Source organism: Blennius ocellaris (assembly GCF_963422515.1).
Source record: "Blennius ocellaris genome assembly, chromosome: 23".
NCBI classification, from domain to species: Eukaryota; Metazoa; Chordata; class Actinopteri; order Blenniiformes; family Blenniidae; genus Blennius; species Blennius ocellaris.
The window spans coordinates 17,648,762-17,667,495 of record NC_137672.1 but is presented as its reverse complement, the minus strand read 5'-3'; the positions used below and the strand labels follow the sequence as shown (position 1 = coordinate 17,667,495).

Below are 18,734 nucleotides of genomic sequence, written 5' to 3'. Positions count from 1 at the left end.
AGGTCAGACGAGGCTTCGTCCAGCTTTTTATTCCTTATAATGTAATTGTTTATTGAAGGTTTGACCATACATGTATTATGTCTTAATAAAGTTTGGAATATTGCAATCATGTTTAAAAAAACAACAAAAAAAAACGCTTTCATTCATTCATTCGTTCAATGCCATTGGCCAGACGGATCCGTTAAACAGCTTTGATCTTGTGATGCAGCGTCCTTACAGACCGTTCAGAGCTTTAATAACAATTTGTCATGAATCATGTCAAAGAAGTTCGTTTCCAACAATCAACCAAGCAGATTATCAGGCGCTTTCACACAAATGGATCACACTTCCTGTATCGGCTTTACTGCGGCCACTTCAAAGGGTTTTCGTTTTGGCCCCGACGGCTTCACAGCCGGCAGTTCATCCCGCCGGTCGCCGTGACGGTCTCTCCGGTGATGTAGGACGCGTCGTCGGAGCACAGGAACGCGATCACCCCTCCAATTTCCTCCGGCTGTCCGATTCTGAAACGTGAACCATTAAAAACCTTAATTTGTGTCGCCTTCATCGGGGGGCGTGCCTATTGATGCCAGTGGTGTCCCACAGGGTTCAGTATTGGGGACCCCCCATTTATTTATATGCACTATAGCAAAGATTTTTTTTAAATGTAATATTCTTTACAGACGATTCCAACAATGTAATAATGGCCAATAATATAATTTGGGCCATTTTTTTTAATGAATAATAAATCTAATGACATAATAAAATAGTTGGAAAATGAATTACAATCATAAAAGATTTTAGTAAATATGACCGCTATTTTAGATATGAAAATTGCAAAAAAAACTTCAAGAAATTCTTATTTTTAGATTTGCTGCATTCACAAGTGATTTTTTTTAATCTTCCTTAATATATCGACTGATCAAACATTGTTTAATATAATAAATCGCATATTCTGTAACACTATTGGCATTTTAATGTAATTCCATTTCAACTTTTTTGAAATTTGTGCAGAAATTAAACTTGCATTCAAAGTTATTGTTAAGAAATAAAGCAAATATGAAGCTATTTTGCAGTTAAACTAAAAACTAAGTTAGAAATTGATTATATAAAATATTAATATATTATTAAAATATTAAAAAGCAATATTAAAAAATGTAGAAAATATGTAAATACAAAATATAAGTAAAAAGAACATTGCACATGTTTTACTGCTCATTTACCGCCATACGCCAAACGACGCCTTGTAAAGAAGCGTCACCTTTTAATGCAGAGCTGCTTCTTGAACTCGTCCATGACGTCTTCGTTTTGCCACAACTGGAAGAAGACGAGGCGGCGTCAGGAGGACGCCACACACACACACACACACACACACACAAACACACGACACGTGAGCGTCTCAGCGGGTCGGCGTCCTCACCGCTTGGCTGAAGCGCGTCTTGATGACTCCGGGAGCCACGCAGTTCACTCTGATGTTACTCTGGGCCAGCTCGGGGGCCAGGGCCCGGGTCAGGCCCAGCAAGGCCGTCTTACTCACACTGTAAGGTCCCAGCGCCTGCGGGGGGGGGGACGGGACACAGTTACTGCAGTGAAAAATAGACCGGCTCTTGGAGATTTGGGCAACTCCAGACTGCGGGACGATATTATTAGCGACACTTTGATGTTACTTAGGTTTGTCCAGCAGGACTAGCTAAAAAGCTATACCATGACATTGCAAAAATGTGCTAAAGGTAGCAAAGAAATACTTAATAGATTCAGGACCCGTTTGCTTTCTTTCTTTTTTATTGAGTGGCGGGAATGGTATAGACTAACGGTAACCAGCAGGTGGCGGTAATGCTACTTTATAGCTTGAAACTGCCGCTAAACCCAAAAGAAAAAGAACAAGAGCCGTCGCTACTGCGCAACAGTAAATTATTCTTCCCCTGGTCCACATTCTCCTGGTACTTGGTAGTTTCATAGTGGAGTTGCCTGTAATAACGATCCAACTCGGTTGTCTTTTGCGTGCTTTCATTTTTTTTTAAATAGCCAAAAGCGCAAACGCGTGTGCTGACTACATCGTTTTCAGAGTTTTCCATGTAAACGTGAAACTTTTCTGAAACAAAAACGAGAGAAACGACACGTTTCCCCCCTCAACCTTCACTTGTGTACACGAAGCCTCGGATGAGAGGGAAAAACGATTGCGGGATGTGTTACACAATATGCCCCCCCCTCCACCCCCCCCAACTCTGAGCTCACATGTTGCAGGTTAGCGTCACCGCTGCTAGCTAAAATGCTATCCGTGTTTTGACTGTTTTTTTTCCCCTCTGGCTTACCGGGAACGGTTGGTATCCCCCCACGGACGACACAAACACGACGTTTCCGCCTCTGAGAGCGAAACACAAGGATTATTAAAACGTAATCTTATGGTCCCGTGTCGGATTTGTGTGGTTTCTCACCCTCGTTTCGCCATGTGGGGCACCACCAGCTTGGTCATCAGGAAGGAGGATTTCACATTTACAGCCAGAATCTGCGCAAAATAAAAAAATTATTTAATCGTCTTAAAAAAAATCTGTGTTTAAGGGTCTGATTTCTTGTTTGTACCTTGTCCCAAACTTCCTCTGTGGAGTCCATCATGTTACCGAAGAAAGGGTTGACCGCGGCATTGGACACCAGGATGTCCACGCCCCCGTACTGGTCCAGAGTCTGATCCGGAACAAACAATAAGGCCGGGTTTTAGGTCGTTCATCGCATATATATATATATGTCGCTTTACACCCGTGTGCTATTTGCTTTGATGCTAATGCTATTTCTCTAGCAAACCGCTAGCTGGCGTTCACTCCAGCATCCTGTTGCAATTAGCTTCATTAAATTTCTCCAGCAACTTTTGCTGTTTTTGAACGTATTGACATTTCTCTTATATGCTTTATGTGCCTGTTTTGTCTGGAAGCTCAATGTCTTGGCCGGGACACTCTTGAAAAAGAGATTTATAATCTCAACGAGGTTTTTCTGGTCAAATAAAGTTAAAATAAATAAACATTTAAACATAATGGGTGTGATTTACTTCTGCGACACTTTAAGCAAAGTCCTAAAACTCAGAGCAGAACGCTAAAAGGACAACCGGGGAGTCGGCGCTCAGGGGTTAAAAGGAGTAACTGAAGCTGGTTAACGTTTGCGCTAATGACTCTGCCATACGTGAATCATTGAGCAGGCAACGGTTTCCATGGAAGAAGTCCTCTCACGAAACCGCTGAAAGTTTTCCAGCGAGCACCTCAGTGCTCCCAAACGCTACTGGAACATATTTGTGGGCTGATGAAAATCAAGACGGAAACCTTTGGGGAGCTCGAGCACCGGCGCACGTTTCGTGGTTTTGTTTTGACGAAAGCACAAAAAAAATAAAAACCCCAACAAGACAACGGTTGTTTTAATAACCCTAACCCTCTGCACGCGCTTTACCATTTGCACCAGTTTTTCTCGGTCCTCTCCCTTGGCGACATTACAAGTGGTTCCGATGACTTCGATGCTCTGGCTCTGCAGCAGCGACACGGCTCGGTCCACGTTGGCCTGCCGCCGGCTGCTCACGACCACCTGAGCCCCACGTTTACCCAGAGCCTGAGCCGCCGCCAGACCGATCCTGGGGGGGGGGGTGGAAGAAAAGAGGAAGAGCAATCAGCTCACGAAACACTGATTTCAGAGGTGACATTTTCAAGTTTGGAGTTCCTCAAGGCTCCATCCTGGGTCTACTTCTTCTTTTTTTTTTTTTTTTTACAATGACATGCTTCTACTGGCTCAAATTTCAGATAACGCGTTTTGTTTTTGTTTTTTTAATAATATGATGTATTCACATTTTTCTCACTGCTTCTGCTCTACATGAATAGTGTCAAACCAGTTAAATAGTGCCATAACAACCTTTAAATTTAAATTTTAAAGTTCGTCTTTGCAGTATAAAGACCCCCCCCCCCCATTTATTTATATGCACTATACCAAAGATTTTTTTTTAAATGTAATATTTTTAACAGACGATTCCAACAATGTAATAATGACCAATAACACAATTTGGGCCTTTTTTTTTAAATGGATGAATTCAAAAAATTGAATGATAATAATGAATAATAAATCTAATGACATAATAAAATAGTTGGAAAATGAATTACAATCATAAAAGATTTTATTAAATATGCCAAATCGCTATTTTTAATATGAAAACTACAAAAAAAAAACCTCTTCAAGAAATTCTTATTTGTTTATTTTTAGATTTGCTGCATTCACAGGTGATTTTTTTTTAATTCTCCTTAATATATCAACTGATCAAACATTGTTTAATATAATAAATGGCATATTTTGTAACACTATTGGCATTTTAATGTTGCTCAGAGTATATGTGATGAAAAGATGTATAATTTTGCAGAACTAAGCAATTTCAACGAAAAATGATAAAAATCTCAACATGAAGCCAATTTAAATGTGTGATGGTGTGACCTATATATACTCTATAGCGTTATGCTTATGTTGCTCTGCATGTTTATTAATGTGAAACACTTCGGATTGCTCTGTGGCTGAAACAAAAATACACAATATGTAGATGGACAGATTGGAGGAGTGACGGGAACGCACGCCTGGTGGACTTTGGCTGCTTTTGGGGTGGAGAGGTTTTAAAGAGTTGGCATCTCCTTTTAGGGGGCAGCAGGGAGAACAGGTGATGTCCCAATGGGGGGGGGGCTTTCAAAATACAATAAACATGGTGGAATGCATTCCTCACCGAAGTACACATTAACGGCAAGTACAAATGCAGCTCTTTGGAGGAAAGTCTTAATGATTAACAAAGAAAAAACAGTCCGGTGGTACAATGATTCACTCCAGTAGATAGATAGATAATTATATTTTTTATAGTATGTGAAGCACTTTATGCTACACTCTTTTGTATGAAAAGCGCTGTATGAATAAAGTTTGATTTGATTTGATTTTTAATGATCTCCACTCCCTATTTATTGACAGTTTTCCTTCATTGCAGATCAAGTTCTTACCCATCTGTGGAGGCAGTGACTATGGCCACCTTTCCAGTGAGGCTGCCTTGTGACATGCTTCTTCGGCCAGCCACACACTGAGTCCTCAGACACCTGAAAACAGTTCTCAACATAACCTATGAACAGAGGGAATGATTACTCACATGTATTCACAAAAAAAAAAAAAAAAACAACCACTGGAAGTAGGGTAAAGGTCATCTGGACTAAAGAGTGATTTAAAAAGGGCAAAATGAGTAAATATGGAGACATGATCATCAAAGATCGAAGTTATTAAACACATATACGTCCACGTGTGGCAACAGCAGTGGTTAAATACTTGTTGTTTACAAAGACAAAGAAGTTCTGCAGCCACAAACTGGAACGCAATAGATGCAATAATGCAACGGCGGTCAGGAGCATTATCTCACCTTGTGGTTCATGCAAAGCTAAACTCGTAGTTGCACAGAGGAAAGAAGACAAAAGCTCAAAGTTTATCTCCTGAAACCTTTAACTATATTGACATACGAGTGTCTGAAGACAGTTTTCTTCCTGGTTGCAATCTCGTTGTCAAAATAAAAACATCCAAGCAAATAATTGTTTTTTTGTGTCTCTTTATATACTCAGTTACAATTATAGGAATACATATATTGCCAAAATAATAATAAATGAGAACTGGGTACTCCGCAAAATGCTCACAAAATTACATATTTTGCCAGTTTGTCAGATTAACTATAAAATGTAGTCGTTCCTGAACGCAACGCACGGGGGAACCAGCCAATCAGAGACGGCGCGTAATCCGGTCCGCGGCGAACTTGCACGATCTCACAACATGCCGGATGAGACAAAGCGGACGTAGAACTCGTGCGCGTGGCGCTTGTAGATCTGCGCAGCGGGCCGGCCGCCGGAGGAGGCGGGGAAGGATTCTGTTGTCATCGGAGATGATCGAACGCCGATGGCCAGCCACGGATTCTCTGAAACGAAGAAGTGTTTCCCTTTTTTTTTTTCTTTTTTTTTTTTTTTCTTCTCTCCTCTCTCCTCCTCGTTCATCACAGACTGGAAGTTTATCAGCGACACGAAGAGGGAGAGAACAAACAAGGTATTTATCCTTTCCTTAGGGAGGAGTTTGAAAACGAGAAGTGCGGTTTTGCGTGTTGTTTTTTTTTTTTTTTTTTGATCCGGCGTTTTTGGCTATTGTTGTTTTGAGCTAAGCTAAGTGGAATAACTAGGCCGCGGCGGCGAGGCTCACTTTAATAATGCACGATTTGGTGGAAATGAAGCGTGGATAGCACGCACGGCAGAAGAAGAAGAAGAAGGGGGGGTTAAAAAAAAAAAAAAAAAAAAGGCCAACTACAAACCACGTTTGGTAGCGAGCGAGGAGAGATAATTCGGGAAACGCTGCTGCTGCTGGGCGTGGGGGGCGCAGACAGGTGTAGCTTCGGTTTACCTTTTCATTTCGCACGTGAGCCTGGAAGGAGACGCACCTGCAGAGATACTGTGATTTTTTTAATTTTTTTTTATTGCTATTTAAATTTTAATTTAGGTTACCAATGAAGACGAGGCTGCCACACCGTGAGATGTGTCCCGTTCACAGCCAGCTGATCTCCATGGAGGACCACCGTCAGCAGGACCCCTGACTTTCTCCCGACTATAAGCCGCAGATCCACACAAGCAGAGATGTCCGTCTCGGTGAGTTTTATTTTTTTATTCCCTTGCATGCTCTGAAATGATCTGCCTGGGGTTGGTTTCAGGCAGGGCTCCTTCTGCAATGTTTCCAAAAAAAAAAAAAATGTGCACTGAAATATATAAGAAAATGTGCTTGTACGTCAGAAAGTGTCTTATTTGTTTGGACTCTCGTGAGTCATGTTTATGTAAATAAGTCATTGTACTGTAAGACTGACACTCAATAATGTATAGGCAGCCTGGAGGGAGAATGAAGCCCATTTATAGCCCAGAAATGTGGGAGACTTTTGCTCAGTTTCACGCCTCGTACTGATTTTACAGTCTCACTATGTAGATATATCTCATAACTAGAATATCGCTTGATAATGCTTGACGTTTTACTTTATTTGCATGACCCCGGTTTCAATTTGGCTTCATCCACACGAAGCAACTTTCTTCTGCATTAAATTGCATGTCAGGAGCACAGATTTCATTTTAGGTGTAAACAGAAATCTATATTTGGAAACTTATACTCCCTAAAAGAACCAGTTTGCTCTTAATTTGAGTGACTGTGATTTAATTGCATCCACACCAGGATGTAATATCGTTGGCCCACGGGCCAAACTAAACTAGAAAGTCCTCTTCTAACCAGCTCACTCTTTGACCATTTAGTTTCACAGCCAATCGCAGGCATTCAATAAACTTTAGCAGTGATCAAATGTATATTTAAAGCGGTACAGTAAATAAAAGATGACTCTTGGCAGGCGGCTTACGGTTTGAAAAGCGTATTAATTATGCTGCAAAATGCACTGGAGTGCATGTAAGTAGTAGATTGGGGGAAAATAATGTGAGTCTATTAAAGTAGTTAGTGATGAAATGAGGTCCCCTCTCCTTTTTTTTTTGTTTTTTTTTCTTTCCAGCTCATTTTACCTCGATCTCCTCTGGCCTCCATTACTGTCCCGGGGCGGCTGTGGCCGAGCTGTCCCCGGGGGGTTGGAGTAGAAAATGAAAGGGGGGGGTGGGTGGGGTGTTGGGGGGGGGGCTCTCTGGCTTTAAGGTCGGCAATTAAACCCTAAACAGCAAGGGACAGATGTGCCTCTCATCCCCTCCCCCCCCAGGGCGTCACTCTCAACCTGCTCATTAGCATTAAGCTCTTGTGTCCATTCGATCATTGATCCCCCTCTTCCTCCTCCTCCTCCTCCTCCTCATGATGACACAGCTGTGATTTATTTTTCTTTTCCTGTAAGCCCTGTTTCAATTGCATCATTCTCAAGTGAATCTGGAAAACTCTTGTTGAATTCTGGGCTTCTGTTTACACCACAACGGTGTTCAGAGTCACTGCAAGGGGCAACTTTGTGAAAAACTTTTTTTTTTTTAACCCCCCTTTTCTGAAACGACACCACTGCGCATTCGCACTTTGGCAGTAGTAAACAGCGAGTCGGTGGAGAATAACAACAACAATGGCGGCCTCCACAGTGTCACGACTCCCCGTCCACACGGATGTCCGTGTCCTCGCCATTGTTTAACGTTTATGGCGTGTTATTATCCTCTGCGTGTATGTTTGTGTGGTTTCACTACAACACAAACTATGTCGGATTCCGATGTTCTCGTGGAAACGGACGTTTTCAAAACAAGACATGAAGCTTTTCTGGGTCGAAAAAGCAAAAAAAAACGTCGTGTTTTCACTTGAAATGTTGTGCCCTCGCCCCCCCCCCAATCCCACCTCCCCCTGCTAATCCTCCTGCTCTCACTCTTGTCTTCCACACGGACAATTTACGAGACGGTCCCTATTCAGTCCTCATTCAGCAGCTCCACACAGTCGTCCTCTTTAACGACGCGCTTCATCAATGTGCTCGTTTGTCTGCAGATGCGAGGCGCGAGTCAGGCTGCCGCTTTAAAACTAACTTCCCCAGTTTGCTTCTTTTGTGCGTGAAATGTGGTTCAGAGTTGATTTGAAATAAATTAAAATAAAAAAAAAAAATGCACTCTCTTCTTGTCCAGACGGTTTTGGCGAAGGCGCTGTACGACAACACGGCGGAGAGTCCGGAGGAGCTGGCCTTCCGCAAGGGCGACATCCTGATGGTCCTGGAGCAGGAGCAGAGCGGCGGGCCGGGCTGGTGGCTCTGCTCGCTGCACGGCCGCCAGGGCATCGCCCCCGCCAACCGCCTCCGCCTCCTCCAGACGGCGCCGCCCCCCGGCCCGGACGCCGTCTACCTGTCCCCGGGGCCGCCGCCCGCCCGCACCGCCGACGACGACGTGGACGGGGTGTATCGCTCCCCGCCGGCGGCCGGGGAGGGACGAGGAGGTGGGGGAGGTGGTGGGGGAGGGGGAGGAGGTGCTGCCAGGACCGGGGAGCTTCGCAGGGTGGAGGGCGGGCGCCCCCGCTCGCACTCCAGCTCGGGCACCCGGCCCCGGCCGGACTGGGACCTCGGGGTGGCGGGTCGCCCGCGCTCGCCGTCCCTGAGGGGGCGAGGCACCGACATGACGGGAACGCTTTACCAAAGCCCGGCGAGCCCCCTCCCGGCGGCGGCGGCGGCGGGGCGGCCCCCCGCCGCCTCGGAGTCCGTGTACCTCGCCCCCAGCGGCGTGCCGAGGCCGGCCGACGAGCCGGGCGACACCACGTATCTCGTTCCCAGAGAAGCGCTCACGGCGGGCTACTCGGACGACTGCTACCTGGTGCCCAAGGGGACGCCGCTCGCGAGCGAGGACGTCTACCAGTCGCCCAGCGGCGGAGCCGCGACCGCCGCGTTCGCCTCCAACGGGCTTCCCGCGGTGCCGCAACCCAAGGACGCGTCCGGGACGTACCAGGCGCCCGTCTCGTCGGCGGCGGGCCTACACCGGGCGCCCGCTACGGTCCTCGCCCACCACCACCCTTCTCAGGCCTCCCCTCGCCCCGCGCTGAAGGGCGTCCCCCCGAACGCTGCGATCGCCGCCGCCCGGGGCAAACCCGGCCACCGCGGCTCGCCGCTGCTCATCAGGGCGGGCCAGGTCAGGATGCCCGGGTCGCCCAACTTTGCCCGCAAGCCGCCGCCGCCGGCGCCCCCGGTCCGATCCGTCACCAAGAAGGACGGCGAGACGAAACCCACCGCCCAGGTGCCGCCGACGGGCCTGAGGCAGGACGAGGACAAGGGTCAGGACGTCCGGCCGAGCAACGGCCTGGAGAAGAGCCGCAATGCGCACAACAAGCCGGGAGAGAAAGTAGATCCCTCTGACGATGTGAATGAACAGGTGGGAACACTTGTTTTTTATCTTTTACCTCTGAAATTCTTTCTTCCATCACAGATCAAACACTCAAATTGACGGCGTTAAACTCGCCAGATTTTCAAAAATATTTAACTCGGTTTCCACGTTTAAAAAACCGATCCCATGTTTTGCATCTCCAAAAGTTACACCGTCATTGTAACTTGTTCAACTTTGTGGTTTTATTTTCCAACAACAAGAAAGTCTGAAACATTTTAATTGTGATAATTATGTCCTCAGGAGTTTGTTTGTTGAAATAATCAGAATAAAGCAGGAAAAAAAAATCTTTTCACTTTGTCTGCTAAATATAAATGGAAAAGTTTATTTATCCAAATCCAAACATGTAAAATTTTCTTTTGCACGTTCAAGTGGAGTTGTTTAATCACCCCCATGAAATTGAATAATGTCTGAATATAAGCGGTTTATGTTCCGTTGGGGGTGCGTTGCAGGCTCAGATTAATCTTTTTATTCCAGCTGTTTTGGACTTCGTGGCGGCAGATTATAATCTCGTCACCACCACGTGTGCCTTCCAGCTCGCAATTGTGCTCTTGACGCTGTGTCCCCCCCCCCCCCCCCCCCCCCGGCAGGTATACGACACCCCTCCCAGTGGCAGGTGGCAGCATCCGGTCCCGCCGCCTGTTGCCGACGACGACGGCATCTATGACACCCCGCGCAGCGTCCCTCCTCTGGCGGACTCCGAGGCCGAGGTAAAGCGGAACATTGCGTCCAAACTGCACGCCGAGACTTGAACACACGCTTTCCTACGTTTTAGTACGTCGTTATTGTTGCTAGTAAATCAAGGGTATCTGTGGCCGAAATATTAAAGATTGAAGTAAACGTGTCGGCAAACCTAGATTCTTTACTTAAAACGGTCTTTAATGGGGAAGAAATGCTTTTAAACTCACTAAAGTTTGAATAGAAGCAAGTTCGTTGATGCGATGAGCTGGGATTACAGCGTCTCTGGGTAAATGATATCGATCGGTGAGTGCAGCCGATTTATGTAGATACACGTTTAAACCTCGCGTCCAAACTGCACGCCGAGCCTCGAACACACGCTTTCCTACGTTTTAGTACCTCGTTATTGTTTCGAGTAAATCAAGGGTATCTGTGGCCGAAACATTATAGATTGAAGTCAAACCTAGATTCTTTAATTAAAATGGTCTTAAATTGGGAAGAAATGCTTTTAAACTCACTAAAGCTTGAATAGATCTTGCAAGTTCATTGATGAGCTGGGATTACAGCGTCTCTGGGTAAATGATATCGATCGATGAGTTGCTTTGTAAGATTTCTAAGAGTTCTTCCTCCAGGACAATGATTGAAGTTATGTCTGGTCGCTGTGGGCCTCTCCTCCCCCCCCTCCCTCCCTCTCTCCCGCTGTGGTTCCTCGCCCACATGTGACGTGTATCGTGTTTCAGCCCCCCCTATCAGTTTTAGCTGGGGTAGACCGTGAGAACCCAGTGTGTCGGGTTCGTGTCGACACAAGCGCAGCGCCGGGTGAACAAGCGATGACGCTTAAATCCACCCGCTGCCATGGGAGGCGAGGCCACACCTGTCTCCGTCTGCAGCGCGAGCCTGTCTATCCAGTCCAAATGCTGCTTCTATTTTTTCTCTCCGGTCACACCCATCTGTCAGGGCCACGGCAAGGACATACCACCACCACCACCACCACCACCACCACCCCCCATAGTGGTCTCTCCTTTTTCATGTTACTTGAAAATGTGTGCCAGCTGTTGGGAGTATTTCCTCCCCCTCGTCCTGCAGGGACTGGATGTGGGCTGCACACCGATCCAGCACTTTGATGTAAAAGGGTAAAAACCCGCCTCGCCCACTTGGTGGTCAGTCGCCCTGCTGCGTTTAATTACAGGTCTGATTCTTCTTCTTCTTCTTCTTCTTTTTCTTCTCCATCTTCTGGACCGCCGTGTCCAACTGTGTGATTAAAGCCCAGCTGACTGTAGGCCAGGGAAACACTGAATACTTCTGCATGGAGGTGCAGGGGAACCGCGTGTCACCAAATAACATGCATTCATGTCAGCATATTTGGTGATTTGGTGACTGACCTGCAGCCCCACCGGCCCAGAGGCCCAGAGCCCCCACCGGCCCAGAGGCCCACCCACTGAGTAGATGGGAGTGTGTCAGGTGGCGAAGTGTGGACAACGTGGTCAGAACTGGTGCAAATTGAGGGGGCCAGAGAAAGAGCCCTGTTGTTTGGCGTAACAATCGCGGTGCACAAATACATTAACATCATCGGCGTAAGTGTGTGTGTGTATATATATGTATATATCATTACTTGACAAGATTTTATCACATTGCATTCCTTAAATGAGTATCATGCAGCCCCAGTTCAGGTATTCATCAGCACAGGTGAATTTTAAAATTCTATCAAAAGTAGCAAAGTGAAAATCGCTTTTATTCTGGAGGAATTAGAAATATTGTGATTTATGAACTATAGTCCGATGCTTTTTTCCCCCCACGTTTTGGAACCCGCTCAAACAATTTATGGATTTTTACAGGTTAAGGTCGTGCTGATGATTCATAGGTGCTGCGTTCAAGTGCATCACGTAACTCTGAACTTTCTTTTTTCTTCGTCTTCTTTTTTAAATTCGGGGACTGTGGTTTATATTCAGGTGTGCTCAATAGTCCAGAAATTACGGTAGCTTTGTGAGATGACTGTGTGAAGTTATTCGCATTGAAATTCTACAACTGTAAGATTGCGAGTTGGATTTGTTTGCTGTAAGTGTAGCTGCAGTGAGGTTATTTATATTTGATAACGTTGGATTTAAGATTTCTTCAAAGAGAAGACGAGACTTTCAACACAAAGTTTAAACACACTGGTCGATTCACTGGTATTTCTTTCTAAGTTCTAACTTCGAGTGAAGGATCCAAGTTTGAATTCCAGTTGCAGCAGGAAAGACGTTCAGCGTAAAAACTAGCCAAGTCTATCGTGCAACCGAAAAGCCCATCATCATCAATCCTGAGAAAGTCCGTGAATTTTTTATATTTTGCGAGCCGTCTCGATCTGTTTTCCCCGGAGGTGGAGCCGACTTCTACCGCTTTCTACTGACAGTTTGCTTGATGGTTGCCAAAAGTGCCTGTGGCAGGTTTATAGCGTTTCGACAGTGGAGGCATCGATAACATCCGATTGCTAAATCACGGGGTTTGGAAACCTTTACCCAATTTATATGGATTAAAATTAATTTCTTTTAAATAAACCTGATTGAATTATGCAATTCTCACGTCCTGCCTCAAAGAAAAATGAACGAAATGTCAGCAAACGGCTTCACTTGTTGAAAAAGAATAAACCTGGACCAGTTTTAACTGGGAGGGAGAGAGAAGTGTTTGTGTCTGAACGTATAATCATGATTTTCTATAGCTTCTTTCACGAAGACTGATAATTTGATCCGCACCCTTTTTTTTTTTTTTCTTCCAAACTCTGCATTTAGTATTTTGAGGTTCTTGCGCTCACGCAGCTCCCGCTGTACAAGCACGTTGCACTATTCTATATATCTTTGCATATATCCTAGACAAGGACAATTATTGTTTTTTTTGTGTAGGTTGCATATGAAGACATTTTACAAACAAGTTAAAGGTAAACGAGACAGGAAAATATGACGTTTGTCTGAATCTTGTGTGTTTTTTTGCTGTGTTCCAAGAACATTTTTCATATGAAGGTATATCATTTTGAAAGGCAGTAACATGTTTTACATTCTGTTCCTTTGTAACGATTTTTTTGTGTGTTGTTTTTCATGAATTCATGGCCATATCAGTATTTAGGATTGTGTTTTACAAAAGACTTTTAGCAGAACGCTCATGTATTTCACGGCAGGTTATCGCATAGATTTTGACATTGGAAGACCTAAGACAACTGGTTTTCAGACGGCGACACGTTGATGCCGTTTCGGAAACGTTTCCCTTGTAAACAGAGACGGAGTGACGAGCTGCAGTAACATAATAGTTTAAAGACTCATTTAAATCAACCGCTAAAACTCAACCCAAGTTTCACTTGGAGTCAATATTTTGCCAATCGGCACTCTTCTGAGTTCCGTCGGTATTCCCGCGATCTCGGATTCGGATCGGCTTGACGGTCTTCTTTCTCCTCGCAGGTCTACGACGTCCCCACAATCACCCTGAACATGTCCACGGCGGAGCTCCATCCCGGCGACGCCGACGACGAGGTCTACAGCGTCCCCACGCTGCCCGGCGTGCCCCTGGTACCCTGTGAGTCCGGCAGCAACCGCTCCAGCAGCGAGGACGGCACGCTGTTCCCCGCGCCGGACAAACGGGCCAGCGGCGGGACTAGCCGGGACTCCTCGGAGCCCGACTGCGGCATCTACGACATGCCGGCGCTCACCGTGGAGACCCTCCCCCACTCCTGCTCCTCGTCCTCCACCTCCACCCGCCGCCTCTCGGTGTCCAGCAACGGCTCGGGCGACGTGCAGTGGAGGGCCTCGCTGTCCGGCCTGGTGCACTCCGTGCTGGGCGCGGCCGCCACGCTGACGTCACGGGACCTGGCCGCCGCCCTGGCCGAGATCCTATCCACGTGGAAGGCGAGTCACCCGGCGGAGCCGCCGCCGCCCCTGCAGCAGGCCTGGGCGCGCCTCTCGGACCTCCTGCCGGCGCTGGCGGCCGTCGGCGGCGCCCCGCCGTCCGAGGGGCTCCTGTCGCTGGTGCAGCGCTCCCTGGAGGAGAGCGCCCTCCTCCTGCAGGCCCAGGGCCGACCCCGCCTGCCCTCCCAGGAGTCGCTGTCACGCCGGCCGCTGCCGGCGCTCCCGGCACCCGACGGAAAGCCGTCCGGAATGGGCTCCCGCAAGGGCAGCTGGATCCAGGAGAGGCCCCTGCCGCCCACCCCTCAGCCCGCCTTCCCCCTGCCCCCCACCCCGCCGACGGTGACCCTGACGGTGGGGCCCGTCGACGGGGAGGAGGAAGACCCCAGCAACGAGTACGCCGGGATCGGGTTGACCCCGGTGCCGCCGCCGGCTCCCGCCGGAGACAGCGTGGGATACGTGAAGCTGCAGGTCAGGTCATCGGTGAGAAAGGTTGTCGGGTGGAATCTGAATTAAGATCATGATTCTCGAGCAGGGGTGGGCAATCCTGGTCCGAGAGGCGCGCCCAGGCCTGCAGGTTTTCGATGTTTCCCTGCTCAAACACACCTGTTATCACGACGAGGCTCTGCAGAAAGCTTGACAAGGATCCACTAATTGATGTCAACCGTATTGATGTGAGGAAACATCTAAAACGTGCAGGGCTGCGGCCCTCCAGGACCACGATTGCCCACCCCTGCTCTAGAGTTTTATAAGCCTTCATTTAACCTTGTTTATCCTTTGACCATTAAAGTCAATATAAAACATCACCCCCCCCCCCAAAAAAAAAAACAAGACCTCTGGAAACTTTATTAGAATTAAAACACATGCAAATTTAAAGGTTAATTTCCAAAAAAGTTACGTTTTCTTAATTCAAACTGAGGCATTACACATTAACTGACATTTTTCCAACTTGTTTTTCGACACAAGTGAAAAGAACCAGAAATGCAGCATCACAGAATATATTCAGATCGCGTGTCTGTGCTATATATATTCTGTTTATACTGACTGTATCGTCTCTGCGTTCCAGGGTAAACCCGAGCCTCCTCCCGATGTCCTGATGGAGAACGGACAAACCATCACTGCAGACACAAGGGTGAGTTTAAACGTCTCCATTCAAACTGTAACAATCACTATTTCAATCTTTGTTTTTAGTGGTGCATCATCAACATAAGCTATTAGTGGAGTCATTGTAAAGTTGGATTTAACAGGAAAATAGTCCCAACAAGCATAAGTAATTAAAACTCAAATAGGTAAACTGCCGAACAGACCACGCTGTGAACACGTAGCCCCGATATTAACGTCTCCTGCTCGACTTCACCGCTGACTGATAATCCCAGTCGACGGTCGATTCGCCGAGGTCAGGCTCTATGTTTGTCCACCGTGACTCATTAATCCGACCTGCTGCAGCTGCCGGCCTCCCGACGTGTCCTCTTGTACCTGCCGTGTTTACACCACCTTGCAACGCTTCACGCTTTCCGACTTGCCATCATTGAGCTCTACATGTAAACTCCAATGGGCTCACGTCTTCATTTTTTTGCTGAGTCGTGAGCTTTTCCTGCTTCTTTGCTTGGCTCCTTTGTGTTTTTTGGCTCCGGGCAGCAACAAGAGTTCACTTGTGAATCTGGACAGTCTGGGCTTACAGAGGACGCAGGCTGCAGGACAATGAGTGAGAGAGAAGCCCAGTCAGTGGACTCATGTATGGATTTATGAGTCAGACTCTCTCCAGACTTTAAAGTTTGGTTTCAGACTTGGACAGGGAAAATAAATAAATAAAAAATACTGCAGTTTCGTCTATTTTGAATGCTCCTGCACAGTTTTGCAAGTATGTATTTCTGGTAGTTTTCTTTAAACTTGTGTGAAGTTTAAATGTCAGATTAAGTTTAGATATTAGGCCCACGGTTTCCTGAATTTCCATTGTATAGCTTTTTGTTATAGATTATTATGTTGCCATTTTATTGAGCGAGATGTTTTGTATTTGAGGTATTTAATAGGTTTTTATGTGCAGTCTGTTTGGTCTTGCACTAATTCTTATCATTCCACCTCATTTGTCTCCATTAAGTAAACAAATAAAGTCTGTTTTCAGTAAGTGATTAGTGGATCTACCCCAAGTTTGATTTGTGAGAAGAAGTCGTACCTTAAAAAAAATTCCTGCTGGGAATTAAAGTTCATCATGGGGGAAAATACTATCAGACATCACGCAGATACCACGAGGGCTTTCGCAGAAAAGACGAGGGAGAAGTAGACGAGCGTCCTGTCGGATCCCTTTGATCCTCCTTTAGCCTCTTTGATCCTTTTTAAATCGGGGATTGGCGAGTTCGGCCGGCGCTCCTGAGGCGCTTATGATGCCGTCGCCAAAATCTGCAAGTGAAAATGTACATTTTTATATCCCCCCCCCCTCCTCCTCCTCTTTGTGATACAGTTGGCCCCCTCCCCTCCCCTGCCGGGGACCCTCTCCCTGGGGGACTCGGAGCTGCTGTCCTTCTACTCCTCGCAGAGCCTCGCCCACCTCTCCTGCCTGGCGGACGCCATCGACGTGCTCTTCAGCAGCGTGCAGGGGAACCAGCCGCCCCGCGTCTTCGTGGCGCGGGGGAAGAGCCTCATCGTGACGGCGCACAAGCTGGTGTTCATCGGCGACACGCTGTCGCGCCTCCTCACCTCGGTGGACCTCCGCTCCAAAGTACGCCCGAGCTATTTTTTATATATAGCTTTGTTGTAAAGCACTTTGGATACCACTGGGTTATTGTAAAAGGGCTATAGAAATAAAGTTTGATTGATTGATTGATCTTTTTGCTTTTTCAGATCACCACCTCGGGCGGCCGGCTCTGCCAGGCCTTGAAGGCGGTTGTCGTGGCAACGAAGGGCGCCGCGCAGAACTACCCGTCGGTGTCGGCCACGCAGGAGATGGTGGACCGCGTGGCGGAGCTGTCCCAGCAAGCCGCCGGCTTCTCCACCCTCCTGCAGCGCCTGGCGGAGATCTCATGATATTGCATATCACCTGTTGTGTTGGGGGGGGGGGGGGGGGGTGGTGGGGTTAGGGTGGGGGTGGTGGGTGGGGGGGATTTACAAGTTACACGACACGTCTATTCTCTCTTGAAAATGCCTTATTTGTCGTTGAACTCTTTCCGTTTGCCTGAGATTGAAGCTGGCGGATCCGGATCCTGCAGTCCGGCTGCATCTGTTTTCATTTTGTTGGTTTTTTGTTGTTGTTTTTTTTTCGGGCTGTGTCGGTCCTATCCTCCAAGTGTGTGTTGGCGTGCCTTTTGTTTATACGACTCCTGTGCTTTGATGCCCGGCACACTGGTTTTAAGTGTTAACTTATTGAATATTTGAAGCCCCCCCCCCCCCCCCCCCCCCCCCCCCGTGGTTTGACTGCTTACTTTGGAAGCCTTTGCTTTAATGCGCTTGCCATCGTTTCTCTCCCCCCTCTTTCATATGATAGCCATTTTCCCTTCCTTCCTCTATTTATTCAGCCATCCCTCTCCTTCCAAAAATAGCACAGAAAGAGGCCTTACATCCTGGTTTTGGCCTGATTTATATACACCGCTACCCGAAAGGCCTTCTCGTCGGCCCCGGTTCAAACAAAAAAAAAGCTGACGAAGCAGCATGTCGAGTGTTTTGGGGGGGTTTTAATACGGGGCGACAGCCTCCACCAGTACGTGATGTGTTTGTGCCCATTTCTACCCCAGAGTCGTCCCTCGCTTTCCTTTTTTTTTTGTGCAGTTTTGTGAAGTCTCGTGAAAGAAAAAACGACAAAAACAGGGGAAAAAAAGAGGGAGAAGGTGAAGAATCAAAACGAAACTCTCCGAGGGGACGGTTGGACGGGACGCTGCCGCAATCTGTTCTTTCTCACAGTCGTGTGTTTTCCTGGCAGAGGATAAGAAACCTGTTCACCGAGTTCACCTGTCTGCACACGTCCTGCATTGTTAACTTGTCTTCTTATCTTCATTTCCCAAGGAAAAAGGAAAAAAGAAATTCCTATCAACTGTGTTCTCAAACATGATGGAACTAAATTTAATTTCGAAGCATAGCAGAAATATCATGCTATTATATGACGATTATTCTCATGCCTTTCAGACTATGACCACCTGGTCCTGGGAAAAAAAATCTTTTCTACTAAAAAATACACATTTGCATTGAACAGACACTAAATCACAAATCCACATGTGGATCAGTCGTCCTGCACAAACCTGATTGTGAAGCACAAGCATGCCGTTTGTCACATCGACGCCACACATCTGTATCGTGTCTGTAAACAATCATCCAGCCGGGGGAGAAAGTTTGAAGTGTTTCCTGTCAATCA

At 46.9% G+C, this 18,734-nt stretch overlaps 2 protein-coding genes across 3 annotated transcripts; one reads left to right on the top strand and one right to left on the bottom strand.

The window, feature by feature from the left end:
• Positions 1-13: 13 nt before the first annotated feature.
• dhrs4 (dehydrogenase/reductase (SDR family) member 4) lies at positions 14-5,495 on the bottom strand. Its single transcript, XM_080518807.1, has 9 exons — positions 5,384-5,495; positions 4,977-5,092; positions 3,409-3,586; positions 2,557-2,658; positions 2,412-2,482; positions 2,289-2,340; positions 1,397-1,531; positions 1,238-1,293; positions 14-500 (listed from the first exon to the last, which is right to left on the bottom strand). The coding sequence occupies exons 1-9, from the start codon at positions 5,393-5,395 to the stop codon at positions 386-388; spliced, it is 837 nt and encodes a 278-aa protein (XP_080374933.1). The 5' UTR covers positions 5,396-5,495; the 3' UTR covers positions 14-385.
• Positions 5,496-5,983: 488 nt separating this feature from the next.
• Positions 5,984-17,423, top strand: efs (embryonal Fyn-associated substrate). 2 transcript variants are annotated; one of them, XM_080519207.1, is made up of 8 exons: positions 5,984-6,051; positions 6,496-6,641; positions 8,616-9,842; positions 10,442-10,561; positions 13,955-14,866; positions 15,462-15,527; positions 16,854-17,111; positions 17,234-17,423. In XM_080519207.1, the coding sequence occupies exons 2-8, from the start codon at positions 6,630-6,632 to the stop codon at positions 17,414-17,416; spliced, it is 2,778 nt and encodes a 925-aa protein (XP_080375333.1). In that variant the 5' UTR covers positions 5,984-6,051; positions 6,496-6,629; the 3' UTR covers positions 17,417-17,423. The 2 variants fall into 2 exon arrangements, with proteins under 2 accessions (XP_080375333.1, XP_080375332.1); XM_080519206.1 differs by having other exon boundaries at positions 13,955-14,878.
• The last annotated feature ends 1,311 nt before the right edge of the window (positions 17,424-18,734 follow it).

Excerpts from the sequence above, each read along its gene's own strand:
- dhrs4 (XM_080518807.1), bottom strand. Across the intron at positions 3,587-4,976 it reads GTCACTGCCTCCACAGATGG|GATCGGTCTGGCGGCGGCTC; the intron begins GTAAGAACTTGA and ends CCCCCCCCCCAG. Across the intron at positions 1,294-1,396 it reads AGACGCGCTTCAGCCAAGCG|TTGTGGCAAAACGAAGACGT; the intron begins GTGAGGACGCCG and ends GTCTTCTTCCAG.
- efs (XM_080519206.1), top strand. Across the intron at positions 9,843-10,441 it reads CTGACGATGTGAATGAACAG|GTATACGACACCCCTCCCAG; the intron begins GTGGGAACACTT and ends CCCCCCCGGCAG. Across the intron at positions 14,879-15,461 it reads AGCTGCAGGTCAGGTCATCG|GGTAAACCCGAGCCTCCTCC; the intron begins GTGAGAAAGGTT and ends TCTGCGTTCCAG.